This window comes from Equus caballus, chromosome X, assembly GCF_041296265.1.
Source record: "Equus caballus isolate H_3958 breed thoroughbred chromosome X, TB-T2T, whole genome shotgun sequence".
Taxonomy (NCBI): domain Eukaryota; kingdom Metazoa; phylum Chordata; class Mammalia; order Perissodactyla; family Equidae; genus Equus; species Equus caballus.
Window position 1 is genome coordinate 143,443,267 of NC_091715.1, and position 23,538 is coordinate 143,466,804.

At 61.6% G+C, this 23,538-nt stretch overlaps 1 protein-coding gene across 3 annotated transcripts; it reads left to right on the forward strand.

Annotated features, from left to right (window-relative positions):
* The first annotated feature begins 8,026 nt into the window (after positions 1 to 8,026).
* Positions 8,027 to 15,744, forward strand: LOC138921876 (paraneoplastic antigen Ma6E-like). 3 transcript variants are annotated; one of them, XM_070257582.1, is made up of 3 exons: positions 8,027 to 10,357; positions 11,433 to 11,718; positions 12,198 to 15,744. In XM_070257582.1, the coding sequence occupies exon 3, from the start codon at positions 12,269 to 12,271 to the stop codon at positions 14,399 to 14,401; it is 2,133 nt and encodes a 710-aa protein (XP_070113683.1). In that variant the 5' UTR covers positions 8,027 to 10,357; positions 11,433 to 11,718; positions 12,198 to 12,268; the 3' UTR covers positions 14,402 to 15,744. The 3 variants fall into 3 exon arrangements, with proteins under 3 accessions (XP_070113683.1, XP_070113684.1, XP_070113682.1); XM_070257583.1 differs by having other exon boundaries at positions 11,449 to 11,718; XM_070257581.1 differs by lacking the exons at positions 8,027 to 10,357; positions 11,433 to 11,718 and adding an exon at positions 11,794 to 11,946.
* The last annotated feature ends 7,794 nt before the right edge of the window (positions 15,745 to 23,538 follow it).

Here is a 23,538-nt window from a genome sequence, read left to right on the forward strand (position 1 = left end):
CTGCGTGTCGTCCGTCTCTGCTGTGGGCAACTGAGGGAAGGGTCTGCTGGGGGTGGGGGTGGGGGCAACAGTGGCCTGTCACCTGCATTGGGGTATGATCAGGACAGGGGCCAGGAGGGGCTGTGTCGTCCCCTGGGCTGGACGGAGCTGAGTGACAGGAACTTGTGGGCGTGGGCAGTGGCTGGTTGGGTCCCCAGGAAACTCGGGGTGTCCCCAGAAATAAGCGGGCTAGACGTTGAAGGGAGGGGGAGGAACCACAGGCAGGATCCAGGGCTCCAGGATCCCTGGCACCGCTGTAGGGGCTCAGGGCACCCGGACGGGTCAGAGAGGTCACGTGTGCAATCCCAGAGACCAGCGGGCCACAGAAGGGCCCAGGCCTGAGGTCAGATGCCCCTGCCAGGAGCTGGGCCCAGGACTCTGGGCTGGGGGTGGTTGCCCGCTCAGCCCACTCCTGCCAGCCGACAAGTGGCCAGCCTCTGTCTAGCCACCGAGGGACGTTTGGGGACCTGCCGGTGTTTCATGGCCGAGGGATGGAGGGCGGGCTGGGCGAGGGCTCCACAGCCCTCATGCCCTGGGTCGGGGGAGGAAAGGCAGGGAGAGCCACCCTCCACTCTTGAGTCCTGGGCAGGGCGGCCCCTCGAGGGGCCGGGGCACCGCCTTCCTGTCCCACTCCCCTCCCAGCCAACTCCTAGGGGCACCAGTCCTGTGTCCTGGGAGCAGGCAGGAGGCAGCGGGTGTGAGTGGGAGGCTGCAGGCAGGAGCTGGGGAGTGGCCCCTTCCTGCCCAGAGCAGGTGGACTCTGGGTCCCTGCAGCCCAGTGAGCCCTCGGTGCCACCTGAGGAGGGCACCCACCCAGGATGGAGGATGCTGCTGATCCTTGAGACCCTCTCTCTGCGCGCCGTGGCTGGAGGGGCAGTGCTCAGAGAGGGTGTCGTCAGGTGTCAGGAGCCAGGAGCCATCTGCCTCCACCTGCCTGGGCTCTGCCCTCACCTCAGGGGGCTGGGAGCCCACCACAAATTGAGGGCAGCCGGCCATCAGGCGCCGAGCTGATTCAGAGTCTTCGGGAGACGGAACGAAGGTGCGGAGAGGAGAGGGGACGGATGGTACCGTTGTCCCAGAAATGGTGAGGGGCCCTCGAGGGCCTGCCCAGTCTGTGCCCACTGGCGTCCTCCAGCCATTCTGAAGGGGCAGAGTCTCTGACCACCCCCACAGTACAGAAGAAGAACGCAGTTCCCAAAGCAGGGAGGGCCAGGGCGAGGACCTTGCAGGGAGCTGAGGCCTGGGCTGTGGCCGTCCAACCGGCCTGTGGGAACCGAGCACGTGGGGAGCCCTGAGCTGTGTGGCGAGAGCTGCAGACAGCGGGTCTGCAGGGACGGGGGGCGGGGGCCCCTGGAGATGCTGGGCGCGCAGGGCAATGGAGAGGGGGCGGCGAGGGCTGTCGGGACGGAGATCATGAGGGCCATGCCTGCAGCCTCTTGGGCCCAGTGGACTTGGCTCCGTGTTATAGGGACACCTGCACGTGTCCCATCAAGGGGTACTGCAGGATCCGGGGGGCTCCCAGGTGGGCTCTGCTCTCCCTGCCTCCTTCAGGCAAGGCACCATCCCAGGTCGTCTGTCCCCCGTGTCTTGGCAGGGCCATGGCCACTGGCCACTTTCCGCCAGCCCCTCAGGATTTGGGGGCAGGACAAGAGGAGAGGGGATGGGAGGGGCTGATCCCTTGTCTCTCCCTCGTGCAGTGTACCTGTGTGGGCGTGTTCCCCAAGCAGGTGTGAGTGTGCGTGTGAGCGAGTGAGAGTGTGCATTCGTGTCATTGAATGTGTGTGTGAGTGCAAGTGAATGTGTGTGTGAATGAGTGGGAGTGTGCAAGTGTAAGAGCATGTGAGTGTGTCTGAGTGTGAGCGAGTGGGAGTGAGCGTCACTGGACGTGTGTGAGAGGGTGTGCGCGTGCGTGAGGCGGGTGGTGGTGGGTTGGAGTCCTTCCTGGACTGCGTGGGACAGCGGCTTCCCCGCCCCGCCCGTGGAGGGGAGCTGCCGCAGGGCCGGCCCTGGGAATCAGCCCTCCTCCTTCTGGGGCTGGCACAGAAGAGAGGGGCCCCTGGAGGCCACCCCTTCCCAGCCTTTCCTCCTCTGCCCGCACCCAGCGAGAGATTTGGAAAGAGACGAGTGCGTACTTGTCTTCCCACCCTCATCCCCGTTTTTCCTTTGCATGTTGAGCGGGTACCCCCTACCCCAGGCCCCTGAGTCCTTCGCCCAGGGCCGGTAGGGCAGAGTCCCAAGCCCAAGTGACTGTCAGCCACTTCCCCAGGACTGGGGGACGGGCCAAGGTCTCTTGCTGCTGGGGGCCCCCAGAGCTGTGCAGCCCGCGTTCCTCCCCAGCCAGGCTGGCCCCATGCCCGGGAGCCCGCTTTGCCCTCTGAGATTTTCCCTACCTGAAGTCCCTGTCATTTGGGGTTCAGCCCCTCGCAAGGCCACCATCCTCTTCTAGACCCCACACCCCCTCATGGAGCCTGGAGTAGGGCCTGCCTCCCGAGCCAGCAGACTCTGCACGTGGGAGTCCTTCCCGGGAGCGTTTGGCCGCCAGCACCTCCAGCTGCCCTGCTCTCAGCCCCAGCTGTCCGCCTGGGCTCAAACTCATGGCCCCCATTCTCACGGTAGAAAGCCATAGGTCCCTGTTTTCCTAACACCTCATTGGAAGCCCTGGTCCCCATCACAAAGAGTAAAGATCAGCCCCCTAAGCAGATTGCTTTCCTATCCCAGAGGCGGGCTGGGGCAGCTTCTCACCGGCGGGGTTGACAGCCAGCCCAGATTACCAAGGAGTACTCTGGGAGCTGGGGTCCTGTTCCGGGGCACGTTGTACTGCCGAAGCCTTGGCCCTAATCTCCCTGAGCCCAGATCCAAGTGTTCCAGGTCACACCCACCTGGGCTCTGCACAAAGTGACCCCACGCTGCATGCCGTCCCACGCCGTGCTCTCTTCGGCACTGTTCGAGGCAATGCTTTCCACGGCACCCCCACACTTTGCTTCCCGTCCCACTTGGCAGTCTGAGAGCCGTGATCCCACCTGGCCAAACAAAGGACAGCAGAAATCGGGGACTAATGGCCCTACACCCACCAGCTGTGTACCCCAAAGGTGCTAAGGGGTTTGGAGCCTGGGAGAAGGGTGAGCCTCTCCCTCAGAGCTTCTGTCTCTGAGCACTGATTTTGTGCCAGGCAGTGGGCTGAGCAACGGGGCCTGCACCCGCTCCACGAGTCCTCAGAGGAGCCCTGGGGGGAGGAGCGTCCTGTAATGACCCCTCTTCTCCAGATGAGGACGCCAGGCACAGGAAGGTTCAGGCACTTACCCAAAGTACCACAGCTCTGCAGTGGAGGCACTGGGATTCCAGGCCAGGCCAACTGACCACACGACCCAGGCCTGGAAAGGACGCTCGAGGTGTGTGGCTAGCAGTGACAGTCCCAGAAACACAGCTGAGAGAGACGCGGCAGATTATTAATGGTGACAGCCCCAGGAGACAGCCCAAGGAAAGACCCATGGTGCGTGGGTAATGGTGATGGACGCTCTCTCCGAGGGGCGAACCTGTGTTGCTTCCGCATCTCACCAACATCAGTGCCTTTTTAAAGCCTCCAAGAGCGAGCCTGGCTGGACACGTGCCACACGTTCATGGCAACTGCCTGTGCACGGGGACACAACGGCTGTGAGTTCTCAGCTTTTCTCTCCTCTTGTGCAGTCTGGAGTCATCTGCGAGAGCCCTCGCTCCTAGAGGCGGCGGCAGAAGAGCCCCGGGGAGGAGGCCCTGGCCTTTGGCTCCCATCTGATCCCGGCACGGCCGTGTTGCCGGCCCTCTGCCGGGGCAGGTGTTGGGGTGTCTCTCTGGCGTCCTCTGGGCCCCGCTGGATGTCTCGATGTGCGCCATTTCTCTGTGCACACTGCCCGGGTCACTCTCAGCCAACCACGGACACACGGAGCCCCGGTCCAAGCTTGATGACAACCAAGGGTGGCCAGGTCCTGCCAAAAATGGAAAAGAGAGAGCGACAGAGGGGCTGAGGTGAGACTGGAACAGGTCATTGACCTCGCCTGGCCAAGCCCCTCTTCCAGAAAGTGCACCAGACGCCAGAGAGGGAGCCTGCAGACGTGGGCTCTAACCCTGCCACGTCTGACCTTGGGGCACTCCCGGGCCCCCCCCCCCCCAGGCCTGCTGTCTAGTGCTGCGGCTGCCCTCAGGCCACGAGATGCGGGGACCAGCGCCAGGGCTCTGCGGAGGCCCAGGGCAAGATGGGACACGGTGGGGGGAGGGCAGATGGCTGATGTGGGCAGGGGGTGCATATCGGGGAAGACTCGGGCCCCCACCTCCACCCCCACCCCACCCGGGAGTCAGGCCTCCTCATAGAGGCCAAGGAGCAAGACTGATGGGGCCTGGCACAGCCTCGCAGTTGGTGGGGCCCTGGGACACGGGGGGAGGGAGCAAGACGAGGCTGTGCAGAAAGGTGAGGAGCTCCTGCGGGGCTGGTAGGGCTGAGCTTGGCTGAGGGGTCGCCTTTGACCTTCTCATCCCAGAGCCCGCAGGGTCCTTCCCAGGACAGAATGGTCCCTAGGGGAGGCCTGGGGAAGGCCCCAGATGGGCAGCAGGGCCTCGGGATGAGCAGGGCCGGGCCACAGCTCACACGTGTGCTCCAGACCGACCCTGTGACCCCTGCCGCGCTGTGGGCCACAGCCTCGGGCCTCCTGCCTGCCCCCTCAGCCTGCAGCATCACTGCAGTTTGCAACAAGGAGCTCCTGTCCCCTTAGGCTGCACTTGGTGTTCCCAGGACCGTGGTTCCTAGACCCAGAGCCAAGCACATTGCTTGTCGTTGGGAGCCCTGAGCCTTGTCCGGCACAGCCCCCAGGACAGGCGCCCTCTGCCCCCTGCCCTCTCCCCTGCATCCATGGCTCCAGGATGGCTCCTCCCCCTCCTGGGGCTCAGCTGGGGCTTGCCACCTCAGGCCATGTCCCTGTCTCTCCTCTCTCCAGGATTTCCCGAGGGACATTAGACTCTGAGTGCTATCCCCAGGCCCAACTTGGTGCACACCCCGCTGCCCACCACGTGCACGTGGGGAGAAAGGGTCTTCCGTTTCCCTGTTATTCACGTATGGAGGGCTGGGGGCAGCATTCACACCGCCCTCGCTGAGAGGGCAGCATCCCACTGAGTCTGTCTAGTCCCACCCTAACCTGGGCCGATGCTCCCCTCTCATGTCGCCGTCATCCCCACAGAGGCCCCAAGTGCCCCCCTTCTGTTGTGGGCACCTAGGGGTGCAGGGGCCATTGGGCAGTAGGGACAGGTGTCCCCCTAAGGCCACGGAGAAGTGATCTGGGCCTAGGGGCTTCCTCCAGGCAGCCCTTGCCACTTGCAGGAAGGGTCCCCCTTCCCTCCCAACACGGACCTAGCTTTCTCCTCCCTCCCTTCTTCCTCTCCAGCCTCTTTGGCTCGACGCTTCCTCCAGGACCCTCACTCTGCACGCAGGGTCCGGTCCTCTCCCTTCTCTCCAGTCTCTCTGCCTTTGCTGCAGCCCTCAGCTGGGTGACTCGGGGCTAGCAGTGGGACCAGGGGAGGGAAGCGCTCCGGCGGGAAGGCAGAGGACGTGGACTGTATTCCCCAGAACAACCACTAAGCAAATTACTTAAAAATATAGTAAGAGAAATGCCAAGAGATTAACCTGGTACGCTAGAAGGCATCTATTTAACACAAAAGAGGCCGCAATGGAGACATAGTGGAACAAGGATGATGTCAGACGCATAGAAAAGAATGGCAGTCAGAATCCTACCTTTCCAGGAATTACATTATCAGTGGATTAAAGATTAAAGCTGCTCAGCATCATTAGTCATCAGGGAAATGTAGATTAAAACCACAGTGAGATAGCCCTTCATACCCACCAGGATGGCTGGAACCAAAAAGATGGACAATAACAAGGTTGGCGAGGAAGTGGAGATATTGGACCCCTCAACGTTGCTGGTGGGAACATAAAATGGCGCAGCCACTTTGGAAAACAGTTGGGCTGTTCTTCAAAAGGTTAAACTTAGTGTTACCACAGGACCCAGCAATTCCACTCCTAGGTACCTACCCAAGAGAAATGAAAACATATGTTCACACAAAAACCTGCACAGAAATGTTTGTAGCAACATTATTCGTAATAGCTGAAAAGTGAAAACAATCCAAATATTCATTGACTGATGAATGGATAAATAAAATGTGGTCTGTTCATACAATGGAACATTATTCAGCCATAAAAAAGAATGAAGCGCTGACGCATGCTGCAGCATGGACGACACTTGAAAATATCAAGCCAAATGAAAGAAGCCAGAAAATGCAACATGTTGTGTGATTCCATTCATACTAAATGTCCAGAATAGGTAAATCTCTAGAGAATGAAAGCAGATTAGTGGTTGGCAAGGCCTGGCAGAGGGAGATGTGGGGGGAGGGTGACTACTGGCTGGGTAGAGGGTGTCCTCTGGGTGATGGAAAGGTTCTGGGGTCGAGGTGATGACCACACAACACTGTGAGTGTGCCGAATGCCACTCAGTTGTCCACTTCAAAGGGTGAGCGGGACGGTACCGGACGTCTGTCTCGATCTGAAAATGAGCGATTGCTTTACACTGGAGGCCACAGCAGCTCCGAAGTCCACGTGCCCCAGCACACACAGAAGCAGACTGGGAGCCACAGCTGACCTCCTGGATTTCCTCACACACATGCGAAAGAACTTCCACGCACACCTCCTAACAGCCCATCCATGCCACATTAGGGAACGTCACCCAAGTCCAGGACTCCAGGGCACAGGGAGAAGCCACGTGGAACACCCTCTATTGTCCGTACCACTAAGGATAGTCAGACTATCCTTATGGCGAGGTCACCCTGGATCGCATTCCCACGTAATCATTGCATGTTACCAGATCAAAAGAGCACCTGGAACAAACTCCTAGAAGACCCCGTCCCTGGGTCGGTTCAGCCCCCTGCTTTTGTCGTTCATGCCACCTCTCTTCATGCCCCGCTGAGGACCAAAGTGCAAATGTTCTGGGCAATTCTGCAGGCACGGTCCCAGTGAGCCAGAGCCACGACAGAAATTGCCGTGAGGAGCTGCGGAGGCGGGGGCTGCCCTGGGCTTGAGACGGCACCAGAGGAAGGGCAGTCCAGCTGGGTCGCTCCACGTCCCTGGCAGACCCCTGCCCTGGCGGCAGTGGGCTGGGACACGCGTGCATCCATTCGTGTTCCTGCACCCCCGGCTCTGACTTACAGGGAGACCGCTCAGGGTAGGGGCTCCAGCTCCAGGGTTGGGTGCTGACTGCCCCCAGAGGGGAGCTGCACTGGGCGGGAAGGCCGCTGGGCACGGATGGCTGGAGACGCAGCCTGGTCATGTGGGAAAGGGCTCCTGAGAGGGCTGGGAGGTATGCGTGCCTCTCTCTCTCCCTCTCCACCCAACCATGCCAGGCAAATCCCCTGGCCTAGTGGGAGCACAGGGTGATGGCCAACAGGTAAAGTGGCCCAAGTGGCCTCTGGGAGGTCCTGGAAAGGGCAAGACTTGGAGCAGGTCGGGGAGAGCTGAGCCCACCCCATAGGGGCAAAGACCCCTGGTACCTGGGGATGGAGGGCGGGCCCCGCAGACCTCGGGGCCCTGGGCTCTGACTGTGGGAAAGTCCCGGCTGGTGCAGTCTCTAGGTGCCCCCCCAAAGAGGGGGAATGCCGGGCAGCGGGCGGTGAAGCTGCCAAGGCCAGAAGGGCCTGGAGGGGCAGACGGAGAGAGGAAGGGAGGGAGCAGCTGAGAGATGAATGAGCACCCTGCAGGTGGCCCCCACGGTGACGCAGGGCCCCAGCAGATCTAGTGAGGAGACTGCCTTCCACCTCTGTCAGATACAACTGCTCAACTAGGGGTCAAACACACACCCTGGGGGGCTGTTTCTTTCATTGGTTACCAAGAGGCCCCAGACCCAGTGCTTTCCTCTCCGGGGGATGGGCGCCGGCGGCAGGGGGAGAGGGGGTGAGTGAGGGGGCTTTCAGTGAGGTTTGTTGCCGGCCTGTTCACTCAAAGCTCAGGGTGGCTGTTCTGTTAGGCATGGTCAGCCCCTGCGCCAGCGGCTGGGCTCACGGAGAGGGAGGGACTAATGCTGGAGGAGACGCAATAGTGGTGGCAGGACGGACGACAGTGGCCCTCCTTGAGCACTTGCTAAGTGCTGGGCACCTCCTTAGGACTTTGTACACATCGCTGCTTGCTTGACCTGTATGTAGAGGCCTCTGTCCTTTGTTGGAGCAGCACAGACAGAGCAGCTGGGACTGAGCGTGCTGGGCATGGAGTGTGTGCGTGGGCCAGAGCGGGATCAACGTTGATAAGGTGGAACTCAGTCTGGGGGAATCCACAGGGGCTTCCTGGAGGACACGTGTTCTGAGCTTGACCTTAAAGGCCCAGCCAGCATTAAAGGGAGGGGACAGGGGGAGAAAGTGTGGCCAGTTTGGTCAGAGAGGAGAGCCAGGAGCACCACAATGCATGTGTGCCTAGAGTGCCAGGAACGCCCAGAGAGGGCAATGATGAAGTTTTTCATACCAGATAGAGAGCTCTTTTGAAATTGCCTATGGATGAGCATAATGTGGAAAAATACGCCAGGGTGATCTGCCTCAGGAAAGAGGGGGCCCGCTCCAGTTTTGCTAAGGGAACCAGGGCAATTACAAGTCAAGAGCGGCTAGAAAGCAATTTGGAAGGATGGAAAGATTTTGAGGATAGAACAGAAATAATTCTCTGGTGAATGAAAAATGCAGTCTCAAAAGATAGCATTCTAATATCTGTAAGCGTACTACATGTGGCGACTGCAGCATAAAGGATGGGGTGGAGGGGGAACGAATCTGTATGGTGGAAAGCTTCTTACATTTATGTGAAGTGGTACAACATTAGCCACAAGTGGACAGTGAAAAGTTAAGGAAATAGATTATAATCTCTCGAGCAACCAGCAAAAGCATTTCAAAGCGATAATAGCCTCAAAAGGCAATAGTAAGTTAAAATGCAATAAAAACTTTTTGACTATCTCAGGCAGGAAAAGGGGAACATAGGAAGAGAGAGAGATGGGCAGACAGTGCTGTGCAGCGAATGTCTGTGTCCTCCCCCAGATTCACCTGTGTAATCGACCCCCTCCACGCCATGGTATTTGGAGGTGGAGCCTTTGGGAGGTGATTGGTTCATGGGGGTGGAGCCGCCATGAACGGGATCAGTGACCTTGTAAGAGAGACCCCGGAGAGCTCCCTCACCCGCTTCTGCCATAGCGAGGACATGGTGAGAGGATGTCTGTGTGTGAAGCAGGAGGCAGGTCCTCGCCGGACACGGCATCTGCCGGTACCTCGCTTCTGGACTTCTCAGCCTCCGGAACTGTGAGAAATGAACGTCTGCTGTTTATAAGCCACCCGGTCTCTGGTATTGTTTCCTCAGTATCTGCAGCAGACTCAGGCAGCCGGTAAAGGGCTGGACGTAAATCCAGCCATAGGAGAAACCACACTGGATGTTAACGGGTTAAACTGTGCGATTAAAAGGCAGAGACTGTCTGGATGAAGCCGAGAGCCAGGCTTTTGCTGCCCACAGGCGCTGCGATTGGACAGCAAAGCCTCAGGCGAGCGGATAGTCAGAGGATTCCGAGTGCTGTCCCACAGAAAGAGCAGCTAAGGAAGTCGGAGCGACCGTGCTGACAGTGGACCAAGCCGAGTTAAAGGCAGAGGCAGGTCCCTGGGATGGGAGGTCAGAACGATGGCAGGGTCAGCAGTGAGGGACGCGCAGCGCTAGTTCCCAGGAGTGTCTGTGGCCAGGGACAGAACTTTGCTGTCCAGGAAACCGAGGGTGACGGGACAGAGGGAGAGGCGGCCATTCCCAGCACCGCCGATGGAGATGTCACCCCTCCCGCCCGGGATGGGGACACCGAGAGGAGAAGTCAGTAGGGACGTAGACCGTCTGCGTGCCGCTACCAAGCACAGCAGGGCACAGACGACCGGGCAGTGGGCCCCACGGGCCCCAGCGGGCTCTGCGGGCGGGCCGACTCTCGGCTTCACGGGCGGCAGGGGCGGAAGCCGCGCTGTGCAGCGGTGGCAGGGGCGGAAGCCGCGCTGTGCTGCCGCGGCTGCGAGCCTTGCGACAGCGCCGTGAAGCCCTCGCCGCGCGGCGTCGCTCACGTGCTCCTCGCAGCCAATCGTCGCCCTGCCCTGAGCCACCTAGAACTTTCTCTCCTGCGCCCGGGGGCTTCTGGGAGGCGCGGGAGGTGGCGTGGCCGAGCGCAGAGTGCGTGAGCCGGGGCCACACAGCCGCCCTGAGGCGAGCCCGCCAGGCCTTCCAGGGGACCGGGAGCCGCCCGCGGGGCCGGCGCAGGTGAGCCACGTCGGCGGGGGGCTCGCGGGGGAGGGGGTCCGAGGGGAGGGTGAGCGAGCGGGAGCCGGTGAGGGTGGGGGGCAGCCAGCTGGGGTTTGGGCTGAGGGCAGGGCTCCCAGGGGCCTCAGGAGGGGGGGAGGCGGGGGCGGGGGCGGGGGCTAGTGACTCTAGGGGGGGCATGGGAAGCGAGCGCTCCCGGGGCTGCGGCTGGACAGGAGGGCGCCCGGCACGGGGGGGCTGCCGGCTGGGGTGGGGGCGCCAGCGGAGTCCGCCTGGGGTGGGAGGCGTGGGCGAGGCCGGCCATGCGTGCGGGAGTGGTGGGCGGCCATGCTCTGGGCAGCGGTGCGCTCTGGCTCGCTGGGGTGCTGGCTGTGGGGGGAGGGGGTGGCGGGGGCAGGCTGGCAGCCCTGCATGTGTGGGTGGGGGGGGCGGGGGCAGGCTGGCAGCCCTGCATCTGTGGGGTGGGAGGCGGGAGGGCAGAGCTCCCACTGCCGGCACTAGGGGGAGCACTCCGGGCTTGGGGAGCCGGATGGGCGGGATAACGTCCAAGCACGTGGGGGCGCCCTGCTTCCCAGGGCTGGAGGGGAGCGCTCCCAGCTGGCGGGGAGGGCGCTTTTCGGGTCTGGGGAGGATGCGCCCGGGCATGGGCAGGGGGATGGGCGGGAAGGTGGGGGGCCACTGGCTGAGGAGGGGTGCGGGAGAGGAGGGCCTGGCAGCATGGGTGCAGGTGCCACAGAGAGGGCGAGGCGCCGGGGAGGCAGTGGTCTGCGGGAGGCTGGTGCCCTGGGCGGTGGAGTGGGGGAGGGTCCGGGGAGGGGCTCTGCCCCCCGCAGCGGGTGTCTGAGAAGCTCCAGGTCGCCTCGGTGGAGGGTGCGCAGAGATTGCCGCGGTGGAGGGCCAGGGCCTTGGCCTCCGCGGAAAGTAGAGGCCCTTCGCAGGGGTCACTGGGGGACGCCATACTTCGGGCCCTAGGAGCGTCTCCCTAAGTTTAAAAGGGTTGCGCTTTGACAGAATAAGTTGCCTGGTCGCCCGGGGATTTTGTTTGACGTTAACAACGGTTAACATGTCTCTAAAGATTTGCAAACCTGTAGGTGGAAGAAGAAATCAGAGGAAATCAGAGGAACTCAGGAAGCGTTTCAAACCCAGTGATAGAAAATAGAAAAATACAACTTCCCCAAAGTAGTGGGAGGCAGCGCAGGAAGCGATCAATCGCAGGAAGACGGACAGCTCTAAGTGTGCGCCATAGAACAGGAGGAGGACACGGACTCGGGGCCCTGACGTCCCTTGAAGGAAGCTAGAAAGAGAAGAGCAGAGAGAGCCCAACGTGCCCTACGGAAGAGACCAGAGCGCCCGGAGGGGAGGTCAGTGAGAGAGAGCGGGGGAGAGGGAGGGACAGGGCGGGCCCTCCGCGGGCTCTGCTCAGGCAGCGTGGAACTGGGCCGGAGCCCAGCCTAGAGCGACCCCGAACAAAGAGAGGACAGGAGTCACCCTGCCGGGAAGGAAGGAAAGAGGGCTGTCACTGCAGGCCAGAGCACGTGGAAGAGAAGGAGGCAGGATCCTGGGGAAATTCATGCCCCAAATTGGAAAACGTGAGAGTCCCTGGGGAACAAGGCGACCCCCCCCCCCAGCCCCGAGGCTAGAGGAGGTAGAAAATGTGGGTAGCCTTCCATCTTGTGAAGCAATGTGGTTTCTTATCGAAGAGGTTTCCTAAGATCCAACGACGAAGCCAGCAGCGAGAGGAGGCGCTCCAGGCCCCAGCGTGAGGGGCCCGGGGCTCTGGCTGGGGCGGTGGGGTGGGCTGTGTGGCACAGACACGCCTCTCTCCCCTTTGCACCCGCAGGCCGAGGCCCACACTGCGAGAGTCCGTGCACGCCCGTCCAGTCCCTTCTGGCCGCCCTCAGGTCCTCAGTGATGGTGATGCCACTGGTGATGCTGCAGGACTGGTGCAGGTGGAGTGGCGCAAACGCACAGCGCTCCCTGCTCATCCTGGGCATCCCGGAGGACTGCGAGGACCGGGAATTCCAGGAGGCCGTGCGGGCTGCCCTGTGGCCCCTGGGCAGGTACCGAGTGCTGGGCAACGTCTTCAGAAAGGAGCTCGGGTTCAGGGTCGCTTTGGTGGAGTTCACTGAGTATTTAAATCGAAGTTTGGTCCCCCGACAGATACCAGGCAAGGGGGGACTCTGGGATGTGTTCTTCCTGCCCCAGGGCCCTGATTCTGAGTCACGGGATAGACCCAATTTCCCTGCACAGCCCCAGAGGCAAGCAGTGGCTGGCAGGGCAGGTGTGGCCAGAGCTGCAGGGGAGGAGGCAGCTGCAGGGGAGGAGGCAGCTGCAGGGGAGGAGGGAGCTGAGGGTGAGGCAGGAGCTGGAGAGGAAGCAGGATCCTCAGATGAAGAGGGAGCTGCCGGGGACACAGGAGTTGCAGGCGTGGTAGCATCTGTGGGCATGGCAGGAGCTGCAGCTGAGCCAGAGGCTCCAGGTGAGGAAGGAGCTGCAGGTGTGTCTGAGGCAGGGGCCCCAGAGGAGGCAGGAACTGCCAGTGAGGCAGTCACTGCAGGCGAGGATGGAGCTGAAGATGTGGCAAGAGCTGTGGGTGAGGAAGAAGCCACAGGTGAGGAAGAAGCTGGGAGTGAGGAGGAAGCTGAGGGCGAGGCAGGAGCTGGAGAGGAAGCAGGATCGTCAGATGAAGAGGGAGCTGCAGGGGACACAGGAGTTGCAGGCATGGTCGCATCTGTGAGCATGGCAGGAGCTGCAGGTGAGGCGGGAGCGGCAGGTGAGGAGGAAGTTGGAGATGTGGCAAGAGCTGCGGGTGAGGAAGAAGCCACAGGTGAGGCAGGAGCCCCAAGTGAGGAAGAAGCCGCAGGTGAGGAGGAAGCTGAGGGTGAGGAGGAAGCTGAGGGCGAGGAGGAAGCTGAGGGCGAGGCAGGAGCTGGAGAGGAAGCAGGATCGTCAGATGAAGAGGGAAACGCAGGGGACACAGGTGTTGCAGGCGTGGCAGGATCTGTGAGCATGGCAGGAGCTGCAGCTGAGGCGGAGGCTCCAGGTGACGAAGGAGCTGCAGGTGTGGCAAGAGCCATCAACGAGGCAGCAGCCCGGAGCCAGCACTGGCGGCAGACGTTGCAGCCTCTGCTCGATGCTATGGCCTACCGGGTACTGAGAAGGTTTTCTGGGGTGGAAGAGCCGGGCTGTGGAGAAGAGTCTTTTGAGAGCTGGCTGCACCATGCCAACGACACGCTGTACCTGTGGTGCCTCATGTCAGAGAGGGAGAGGAGGAGGAGACTGGTGGAGAGCTTGGGCGGCCCCGCGCTGGATCTCATGTGCGGCCTCCTGGAGGAAAATCCCGACACCCCTGCGCAGGACTGCCTGGCCGCGCTGGCCTGTGAAGATGCTGCCCGGACCCATGAAGATTGCCTCCCAGCCAATGAGGTCACCACTGAGGGCACCCCTGTCACTGCAGAAGAAAGCAAGCCTTCCCCACCCAAGGAAGATACCACCCTGGCTGCCCTTTCCAAGCAAGACACAGCCGAGGCTGCCCCGGCACGTGAAGTGGCCGATGGGGCAGTTCCTGTCACAGTCGACCGTGGAGAGGCTGCTCCTGACCCCCATGATGCTGCCCAGGCCGCCTGGGCTCGTGAAGATGCTGCCCAGGCCGCCCTGACCTGTGAAGACACCGCTGACGCTGCCCCGGCCCGTGAAGAGGCCGATGAGGCAGCTCCTGACACCCATGATGCTGCCGTGGCAGCCCCTGCCCCTGAGGAGACCACCGAGTCCTCTTCTGCCACTGGGGAAGGTGAAAATGTTCCTACTCGTGCGGGGCTAGGTCAGGCAGGACACTCGGGGGCCCCCGGGGGCCCCACCCCTGCTCAAACGGTCAGTGCTTCTGGGGCGGGCCCAGGAGGTCCTGGCAGTAACCCGGAAGGCCTCGCCCAGGTGGGAGACCAGGAGGCCGAGCAGACCCCCAAGGAGGGGCTCATCCAGGAGGAGCCAGGAAACCAGGACGGGGCTGAGGAGATGAGCCGCCCCGAGTCCTCCTCGGGCAAGTAGGCTCAAAAGGCCCAGGGGCCCCCTCTCCTCCCAGGCAGCAGAGCCCTGGAGGCAGGGGGAGGCGAGGCCAGGGTAGCCGCCTCACCCCACATGGGGACCAGGCCGAGGGAGGGGCCCGTCCAGCCCAAACCAAGCCCCTGGCCCCTCACGATCCCCAAGGGGCCATGACCCGCACCGTCAGCCGTTCCAAGTGACCAAGATGAACATATGTTACCCCAAATGGGCAGGGGAGAGGTGTAGCCCCGCTCAAGGCAGCACCACACCGAGCCCAAGCCCCATCCCAAGCCCTGCAAACTCAGGCAGCCAGCCTGGTGGCTCCCCCGAGTGGCAGCCCTGGCCTGGGTGAGGGGCACCTGAGGACGCCTGCCACCTGCACGGGCCTGGGAGACGTTAGGAGGTCATCTCAAGGGTGCCAGCTGTCTGGGCCTCCCAACAAGGGGACCCCCGTTCACTGTCACCTGGGGCAGGCTCCTCCCTGTTCTGGGAAGCCCGCTTGTATCTCAGTGGACCCTGTAGTTACCCACCTGTCAAGTAATCCACCCCCAAAACATACAAACCCACGTGCCATCATTTCTGTGCAGAGCCGTTAGGTGTGTGTGAGCCCGGGGTGGGGTCCTGGCCTAGCAGACAGCACCCTCTCGGCCCTGGCACGTGCTGTGAGCTTCAGTGCCAGCCCGGGCTCTGCTCTCTCTCGTCCGGTGCCATGAGCTCAACTCTGCCTTCTCGGTGGAGATTTAGGCCAACCGCTGCTTGTTCCTGTGGAGGTGTGTGCTTATCTGAGCAGTGGCCCCCACCCCACCCCAGAGTCCCCGAGCCCAGTCCCAGGAGATGCCTGGAAGGATGGACAGACGAGGGCGTGGCCGGCGCTCACCCCGGGACCTCGGGAAGGAAGAACTGGAGCAGGGACATGGAGGGGCTGCGGGAGGCTCCAGTGGGACTGTGCTCTCATGTGCCAACCTGTTGTTACTTGTGGCTCAGTTTCCTGGGCTTGGTGTGGTGTCCCCTGTTGTATTTTCCAGCGTCCTGTGACTGTCCTATGTGGCCCATAGGGCAGGGCCCCACCCCAGAATGTCAGCCAGAGGGGGAGGGGGTGCCGTGGAGTGAGAAGACATTGCCAGTGTCCATCGTTCTGCCAAGAGGCTGACCGTGGGGCTCCCAGGAAGGGAGACTGTGGTGGGAGGGCCTCAGCATGGGGGGCAGCTGAGGCACCCCGTTAGAGACTGACTGTCCCCGAGACCTGTGGGCTGTAGCGGCCGTTAGAAGTTCCTCTCCGTGTTGTCATTCCCTTCTCTGCAATGGTTTCAGTAAGTGGTTCTCTTCAATAAATTTCATTGATCGTTCCAGCTGCGTGTCGTCCGTCTCTGCTGTGGGCAACTGAGGGAAGGGTCTGCTGGGGGTGGGGGTGGGGGCAACAGTGGCCTGTCACCTGCATTGGGGTATGATCAGGACAGGGGCCAGGAGGGGCTGTGTCGTCCCCTGGGCTGGACGGAGCTGAGTGACAGGAACTTGTGGGCGTGGGCAGTGGCTGGTTGGGTCCCCAGGAAACTCGGGGTGTCCCCAGAAATAAGCGGGCTAGACGTTGAAGGGAGGGGGAGGAACCACAGGCAGGATCCAGGGCTCCAGGATCCCTGGCACCGCTGTAGGGGCTCAGGGCACCCGGACGGGTCAGAGAGGTCACGTGTGCAATCCCAGAGACCAGCGGGCCACAGAAGGGCCCAGGCCTGAGGTCAGATGCCCCTGCCAGGAGCTGGGCCCAGGACTCTGGGCTGGGGGTGGTTGCCCGCTCAGCCCACTCCTGCCAGCCGACAAGTGGCCAGCCTCTGTCTAGCCACCGAGGGACGTTTGGGGACCTGCCGGTGTTTCATGGCCGAGGGATGGAGGGCGGGCTGGGCGAGGGCTCCACAGCCCTCATGCCCTGGGTCGGGGGAGGAAAGGCAGGGAGAGCCACCCTCCACTCTTGAGTCCTGGGCAGGGCGGCCCCTCGAGGGGCCGGGGCACCGCCTTCCTGTCCCACTCCCCTCCCAGCCAACTCCTAGGGGCACCAGTCCTGTGTCCTGGGAGCAGGCAGGAGGCAGCGGGTGTGAGTGGGAGGCTGCAGGCAGGAGCTGGGGAGTGGCCCCTTCCTGCCCAGAGCAGGTGGACTCTGGGTCCCTGCAGCCCAGTGAGCCCTCGGTGCCACCTGAGGAGGGCACCCACCCAGGATGGAGGATGCTGCTGATCCTTGAGACCCTCTCTCTGCGCGCCGTGGCTGGAGGGGCAGTGCTCAGAGAGGGTGTCGTCAGGTGTCAGGAGCCAGGAGCCATCTGCCTCCACCTGCCTGGGCTCTGCCCTCACCTCAGGGGGCTGGGAGCCCACCACAAATTGAGGGCAGCCGGCCATCAGGCGCCGAGCTGATTCAGAGTCTTCGGGAGACGGAACGAAGGTGCGGAGAGGAGAGGGGACGGATGGTACCGTTGTCCCAGAAATGGTGAGGGGCCCTCGAGGGCCTGCCCAGTCTGTGCCCACTGGCGTCCTCCAGCCATTCTGAAGGGGCAGAGTCTCTGACCACCCCCACAGTACAGAAGAAGAACGCAGTTCCCAAAGCAGGGAGGGCCAGGGCGAGGACCTTGCAGGGAGCTGAGGCCTGGGCTGTGGCCGTCCAACCGGCCTGTGGGAACCGAGCACGTGGGGAGCCCTGAGCTGTGTGGCGAGAGCTGCAGACAGCGGGTCTGCAGGGACGGGGGGCGGGGGCCCCTGGAGATGCTGGGCGCGCAGGGCAATGGAGAGGGGGCGGCGAGGGCTGTCGGGACGGAGATCATGAGGGCCATGCCTGCAGCCTCTTGGGCCCAGTGGACTTGGCTCCGTGTTATAGGGACACCTGCACGTGTCCCATCAAGGGGTACTGCAGGATCCGGGGGGCTCCCAGGTGGGCTCTGCTCTCCCTGCCTCCTTCAGGCAAGGCACCATCCCAGGTCGTCTGTCCCCCGTGTCTTGGCAGGGCCATGGCCACTGGCCACTTTCCGCCAGCCCCTCAGGATTTGGGGGCAGGACAAGAGGAGAGGGGATGGGAGGGGCTGATCCCTTGTCTCTCCCTCGTGCAGTGTACCTGTGTGGGCGTGTTCCCCAAGCAGGTGTGAGTGTGCGTGTGAGCGAGTGAGAGTGTGCATTCGTGTCATTGAATGTGTGTGTGAGTGCAAGTGAATGTGTGTGTGAATGAGTGGGAGTGTGCAAGTGTAAGAGCATGTGAGTGTGTCTGAGTGTGAGCGAGTGGGAGTGAGCGTCACTGGACGTGTGTGAGAGGGTGTGCGCGTGCGTGAGGCGGGTGGTGGTGGGTTGGAGTCCTTCCTGGACTGCGTGGGACAGCGGCTTCCCCGCCCCGCCCGTGGAGGGGAGCTGCCGCAGGGCCGGCCCTGGGAATCAGCCCTCCTCCTTCTGGGGCTGGCACAGAAGAGAGGGGCCCCTGGAGGCCACCCCTTCCCAGCCTTTCCTCCTCTGCCCGCACCCAGCGAGAGATTTGGAAAGAGACGAGTGCGTACTTGTCTTCCCACCCTCATCCCCGTTTTTCCTTTGCATGTTGAGCGGGTACCCCCTACCCCAGGCCCCTGAGTCCTTCGCCCAGGGCCGGTAGGGCAGAGTCCCAAGCCCAAGTGACTGTCAGCCACTTCCCCAGGACTGGGGGACGGGCCAAGGTCTCTTGCTGCTGGGGGCCCCCAGAGCTGTGCAGCCCGCGTTCCTCCCCAGCCAGGCTGGCCCCATGCCCGGGAGCCCGCTTTGCCCTCTGAGATTTTCCCTACCTGAAGTCCCTGTCATTTGGGGTTCAGCCCCTCGCAAGGCCACCATCCTCTTCTAGACCCCACACCCCCTCATGGAGCCTGGAGTAGGGCCTGCCTCCCGAGCCAGCAGACTCTGCACGTGGGAGTCCTTCCCGGGAGCGTTTGGCCGCCAGCACCTCCAGCTGCCCTGCTCTCAGCCCCAGCTGTCCGCCTGGGCTCAAACTCATGGCCCCCATTCTCACGGTAGAAAGCCATAGGTCCCTGTTTTCCTAACACCTCATTGGAAGCCCTGGTCCCCATCACAAAGAGTAAAGATCAGCCCCCTAAGCAGATTGCTTTCCTATCCCAGAGGCGGGCTGGGGCAGCTTCTCACCGGCGGGGTTGACAGCCAGCCCAGATTACCAAGGAGTACTCTGGGAGCTGGGGTCCTGTTCCGGGGCACGTTGTACTGCCGAAGCCTTGGCCCTAATCTCCCTGAGCCCAGATCCAAGTGTTCCAGGTCACACCCACCTGGGCTCTGCACAAAGTGACCCCACGCTGCATGCCGTCCCACGCCGTGCTCTCTTCGGCACTGTTCGAGGCAATGCTTTCCACGGCACCCCCACACTTTGCTTCCCGTCCCACTTGGCAGTCTGAGAGCCGTGATCCCACCTGGCCAAACAAAGGACAGCAGAAATCGGGGACTAATGGCCCTACACCCACCAGCTGTGTACCCCAAAGGTGCTAAGGGGTTTGGAGCCTGGGAGAAGGGTGAGCCTCTCCCTCAGAGCTTCTGTCTCTGAGCACTGATTTTGTGCCAGGCAGTGGGCTGAGCAACGGGGCCTGCACCCGCTCCACGAGTCCTCAGAGGAGCCCTGGGGGGAGGAGCGTCCTGTAATGACCCCTCTTCTCCAGATGAGGACGCCAGGCACAGGAAGGTTCAGGCACTTACCCAAAGTACCACAGCTCTGCAGTGGAGGCACTGGGATTCCAGGCCAGGCCAACTGACCACACGACCCAGGCCTGGAAAGGACGCTCGAGGTGTGTGGCTAGCAGTGACAGTCCCAGAAACACAGCTGAGAGAGACGCGGCAGATTATTAATGGTGACAGCCCCAGGAGACAGCCCAAGGAAAGACCCATGGTGCGTGGGTAATGGTGATGGACGCTCTCTCCGAGGGGCGAACCTGTGTTGCTTCCGCATCTCACCAACATCAGTGCCTTTTTAAAGCCTCCAAGAGCGAGCCTGGCTGGACACGTGCCACACGTTCATGGCAACTGCCTGTGCACGGGGACACAACGGCTGTGAGTTCTCAGCTTTTCTCTCCTCTTGTGCAGTCTGGAGTCATCTGCGAGAGCCCTCGCTCCTAGAGGCGGCGGCAGAAGAGCCCCGGGGAGGAGGCCCTGGCCTTTGGCTCCCATCTGATCCCGGCACGGCCGTGTTGCCGGCCCTCTGCCGGGGCAGGTGTTGGGGTGTCTCTCTGGCGTCCTCTGGGCCCCGCTGGATGTCTCGATGTGCGCCATTTCTCTGTGCACACTGCCCGGGTCACTCTCAGCCAACCACGGACACACGGAGCCCCGGTCCAAGCTTGATGACAACCAAGGGTGGCCAGGTCCTGCCAAAAATGGAAAAGAGAGAGCGACAGAGGGGCTGAGGTGAGACTGGAACAGGTCATTGACCTCGCCTGGCCAAGCCCCTCTTCCAGAAAGTGCACCAGACGCCAGAGAGGGAGCCTGCAGACGTGGGCTCTAACCCTGCCACGTCTGACCTTGGGGCACTCCCGGGCCCCCCCCCCCCCAGGCCTGCTGTCTAGTGCTGCGGCTGCCCTCAGGCCACGAGATGCGGGGACCAGCGCCAGGGCTCTGCGGAGGCCCAGGGCAAGATGGGACACGGTGGGGGGAGGGCAGATGGCTGATGTGGGCAGGGGGTGCATATCGGGGAAGACTCGGGCCCCCACCTCCACCCCCACCCCACCCGGGAGTCAGGCCTCCTCATAGAGGCCAAGGAGCAAGACTGATGGGGCCTGGCACAGCCTCGCAGTTGGTGGGGCCCTGGGACACGGGGGGAGGGAGCAAGACGAGGCTGTGCAGAAAGGTGAGGAGCTCCTGCGGGGCTGGTAGGGCTGAGCTTGGCTGAGGGGTCGCCTTTGACCTTCTCATCCCAGAGCCCGCAGGGTCCTTCCCAGGACAGAATGGTCCCTAGGGGAGGCCTGGGGAAGGCCCCAGATGGGCAGCAGGGCCTCGGGATGAGCAGGGCCGGGCCACAGCTCACACGTGTGCTCCAGACCGACCCTGTGACCCCTGCCGCGCTGTGGGCCACAGCCTCGGGCCTCCTGCCTGCCCCCTCAGCCTGCAGCATCACTGCAGTTTGCAACAAGGAGCTCCTGTCCCCTTAGGCTGCACTTGGTGTTCCCAGGACCGTGGTTCCTAGACCCAGAGCCAAGCACATTGCTTGTCGTTGGGAGCCCTGAGCCTTGTCCGGCACAGCCCCCAGGACAGGCGCCCTCTGCCCCCTGCCCTCTCCCCTGCATCCATGGCTCCAGGATGGCTCCTCCCCCTCCTGGGGCTCAGCTGGGGCTTGCCACCTCAGGCCATGTCCCTGTCTCTCCTCTCTCCAGGATTTCCCGAGGGACATTAGACTCTGAGTGCTATCCCCAGGCCCAACTTGGTGCACACCCCGCTGCCCACCACGTGCACGTGGGGAGAAAGGGTCTTCCGTTTCCCTGTTATTCACGTATGGAGGGCTGGGGGCAGCATTCACACCGCCCTCGCTGAGAGGGCAGCATCCCACTGAGTCTGTCTAGTCCCACCCTAACCTGGGCCGATGCTCCCCTCTCATGTCGCCGTCATCCCCACAGAGGCCCCAAGTGCCCCCCTTCTGTTGTGGGCACCTAGGGGTGCAGGGGCCATTGGGCAGTAGGGACAGGTGTCCCCCTAAGGCCACGGAGAAGTGATCTGGGCCTAGGGGCTTCCTCCAGGCAGCCCTTGCCACTTGCAGGAAGGGTCCCCCTTCCCTCCCAACACGGACCTAGCTTTCTCCTCCCTCCCTTCTTCCTCTCCAGCCTCTTTGGCTCGACGCTTCCTCCAGGACCCTCACTCTGCACGCAGGGTCCGGTCCTCTCCCTTCTCTCCAGTCTCTCTGCCTTTGCTGCAGCCCTCAGCTGGGTGACTCGGGGCTAGCAGTGGGACCAGGGGAGGGAAGCGCTCCGGCGGGAAGGCAGAGGACGTGGACTGTATTCCCCAGAACAACCACTAAGCAAATTACTTAAAAATATAGTAAGAGAAATGCCAAGAGATTAACCTGGTACGCTAGAAGGCATCTATTTAACACAAAAGAGGCCGCAATGGAGACATAGTGGAACAAGGATGATGTCAGACGCATAGAAAAGAATGGCAGTCAGAATCCTACCTTTCCAGGAATTACATTATCAGTGGATTAAAGATTAAAGCTGCTCAGCATCATTAGTCATCAGGGAAATGTAGATTAAAACCACAGTGAGATAGCCCTTCATACCCACCAGGATGGCTGGAACCAAAAAGATGGACAATAACAAGGTTGGCGAGGAAGTGGAGATATTGGACCCCTCAACGTTGCTGGTGGGAACATAAAATGGCGCAGCCACTTTGGAAAACAGTTGGGCTGTTCTTCAAAAGGTTAAACTTAGTGTTACCACAGGACCCAGCAATTCCACTCCTAGGTACCTACCCAAGAGAAATGAAAACATATGTTCACACAAAAACCTGCACAGAAATGTTTGTAGCAACATTATTCGTAATAGCTGAAAAGTGAAAACAATCCAAATATTCATTGACTGATGAATGGATAAATAAACATTATTTATTATTCAGCCATAAAAAAGAATGAAGCGCTGACGCATGCTGCAGCATGGACGACACTTGAAAATATCAAGCCAAATGAAAGAAGCCAGAAAATGCAACACGTTGTGTGATTCCATTCATACTAAATGTCCAGAATAGGTAAATCTCTAGAGAATGAAAGCAGATTAGTGGTTGGCAAGGCCTGGCAGAGGGAGATGTGGGGGGAGGGTGACTACTGGCTGGGTAGAGGGTGTCCTCTGGGTGATGGAAAGGTTCTGGGGTCGAGGTGATGACCACACAACACTGTGAGTGTGCCGAATGCCACTCAGTTGTCCACTTCAAAGGGTGAGCGGGACGGTACCGGACGTCTGTCTCGATCTGAAAATGAGCGATTGCTTTACACTGGAGGCCACAGCAGCTCCGAAGTCCACGTGCCCCAGCACACACAGAAGCAGACTGGGAGCCACAGCTGACCTCCTGGATTTCCTCACACACATGCGAAAGAACTTCCACGCACACCTCCTAACAGCCCATCCATGCCACATTAGGGAACGTCACCCAAGTCCAGGACTCCAGGGCACAGGGAGAAGCCACGTGGAACACCCTCTATTGTCCGTACCACTAAGGATAGTCAGACTATCCTTATGGCGAGGTCACCCTGGATCGCATTCCCACGTAATCATTGCATGTTACCAGATCAAAAGAGCACCTGGAACAAACTCCTAGAAGACCCCGTCCCTGGGTCGGTTCAGCCCCCTGCTTTTGTCGTTCATGCCACCTCTCTTCATGCCCCGCTGAGGACCAAAGTGCAAATGTTCTGGGCAATTCTGCAGGCACGGTCCCAGTGAGCCAGAGCCACGACAGAAATTGCCGTGAGGAGCTGCGGAGGCGGGGGCTGCCCTGGGCTTGAGACGGCACCAGAGGAAGGGCAGTCCAGCTGGGTCGCTCCACGTCCCTGGCAGACCCCTGCCCTGGCGGCAGTGGGCTGGGACACGCGTGCATCCATTCGTGTTCCTGCACCCCCGGCTCTGACTTACAGGGAGACCGCTCAGGGTAGGGGCTCCAGCTCCAGGGTTGGGTGCTGACTGCCCCCAGAGGGGAGCTGCACTGGGCGGGAAGGCCGCTGGGCACGGATGGCTGGAGACGCAGCCTGGTCATGTGGGAAAGGGCTCCTGAGAGGGCTGGGAGGTATGCGTGCCTCTCTCTCTCCCTCTCCACCCAACCATGCCAGGCAAATCCCCTGGCCTAGTGGGAGCACAGGGTGATGGCCAACAGGTAAAGTGGCCCAAGTGGCCTCTGGGAGGTCCTGGAAAGGGCAAGACTTGGAGCAGGTCGGGGAGAGCTGAGCCCACCCCATAGGGGCAAAGACCCCTGGTACCTGGGGATGGAGGGCGGGCCCCGCAGACCTCGGGGCCCTGGGCTCTGACTGTGGGAAAGTCCCGGCTGGTGCAGTCTCTAGGTGCCCCCCCAAAGAGGGGGAATGCCGGGCAGCGGGCGGTGAAGCTGCCAAGGCCAGAAGGGCCTGGAGGGGCAGACGGAGAGAGGAAGGGAGGGAGCAGCTGAGAGATGAATGAGCACCCTGCAGGTGG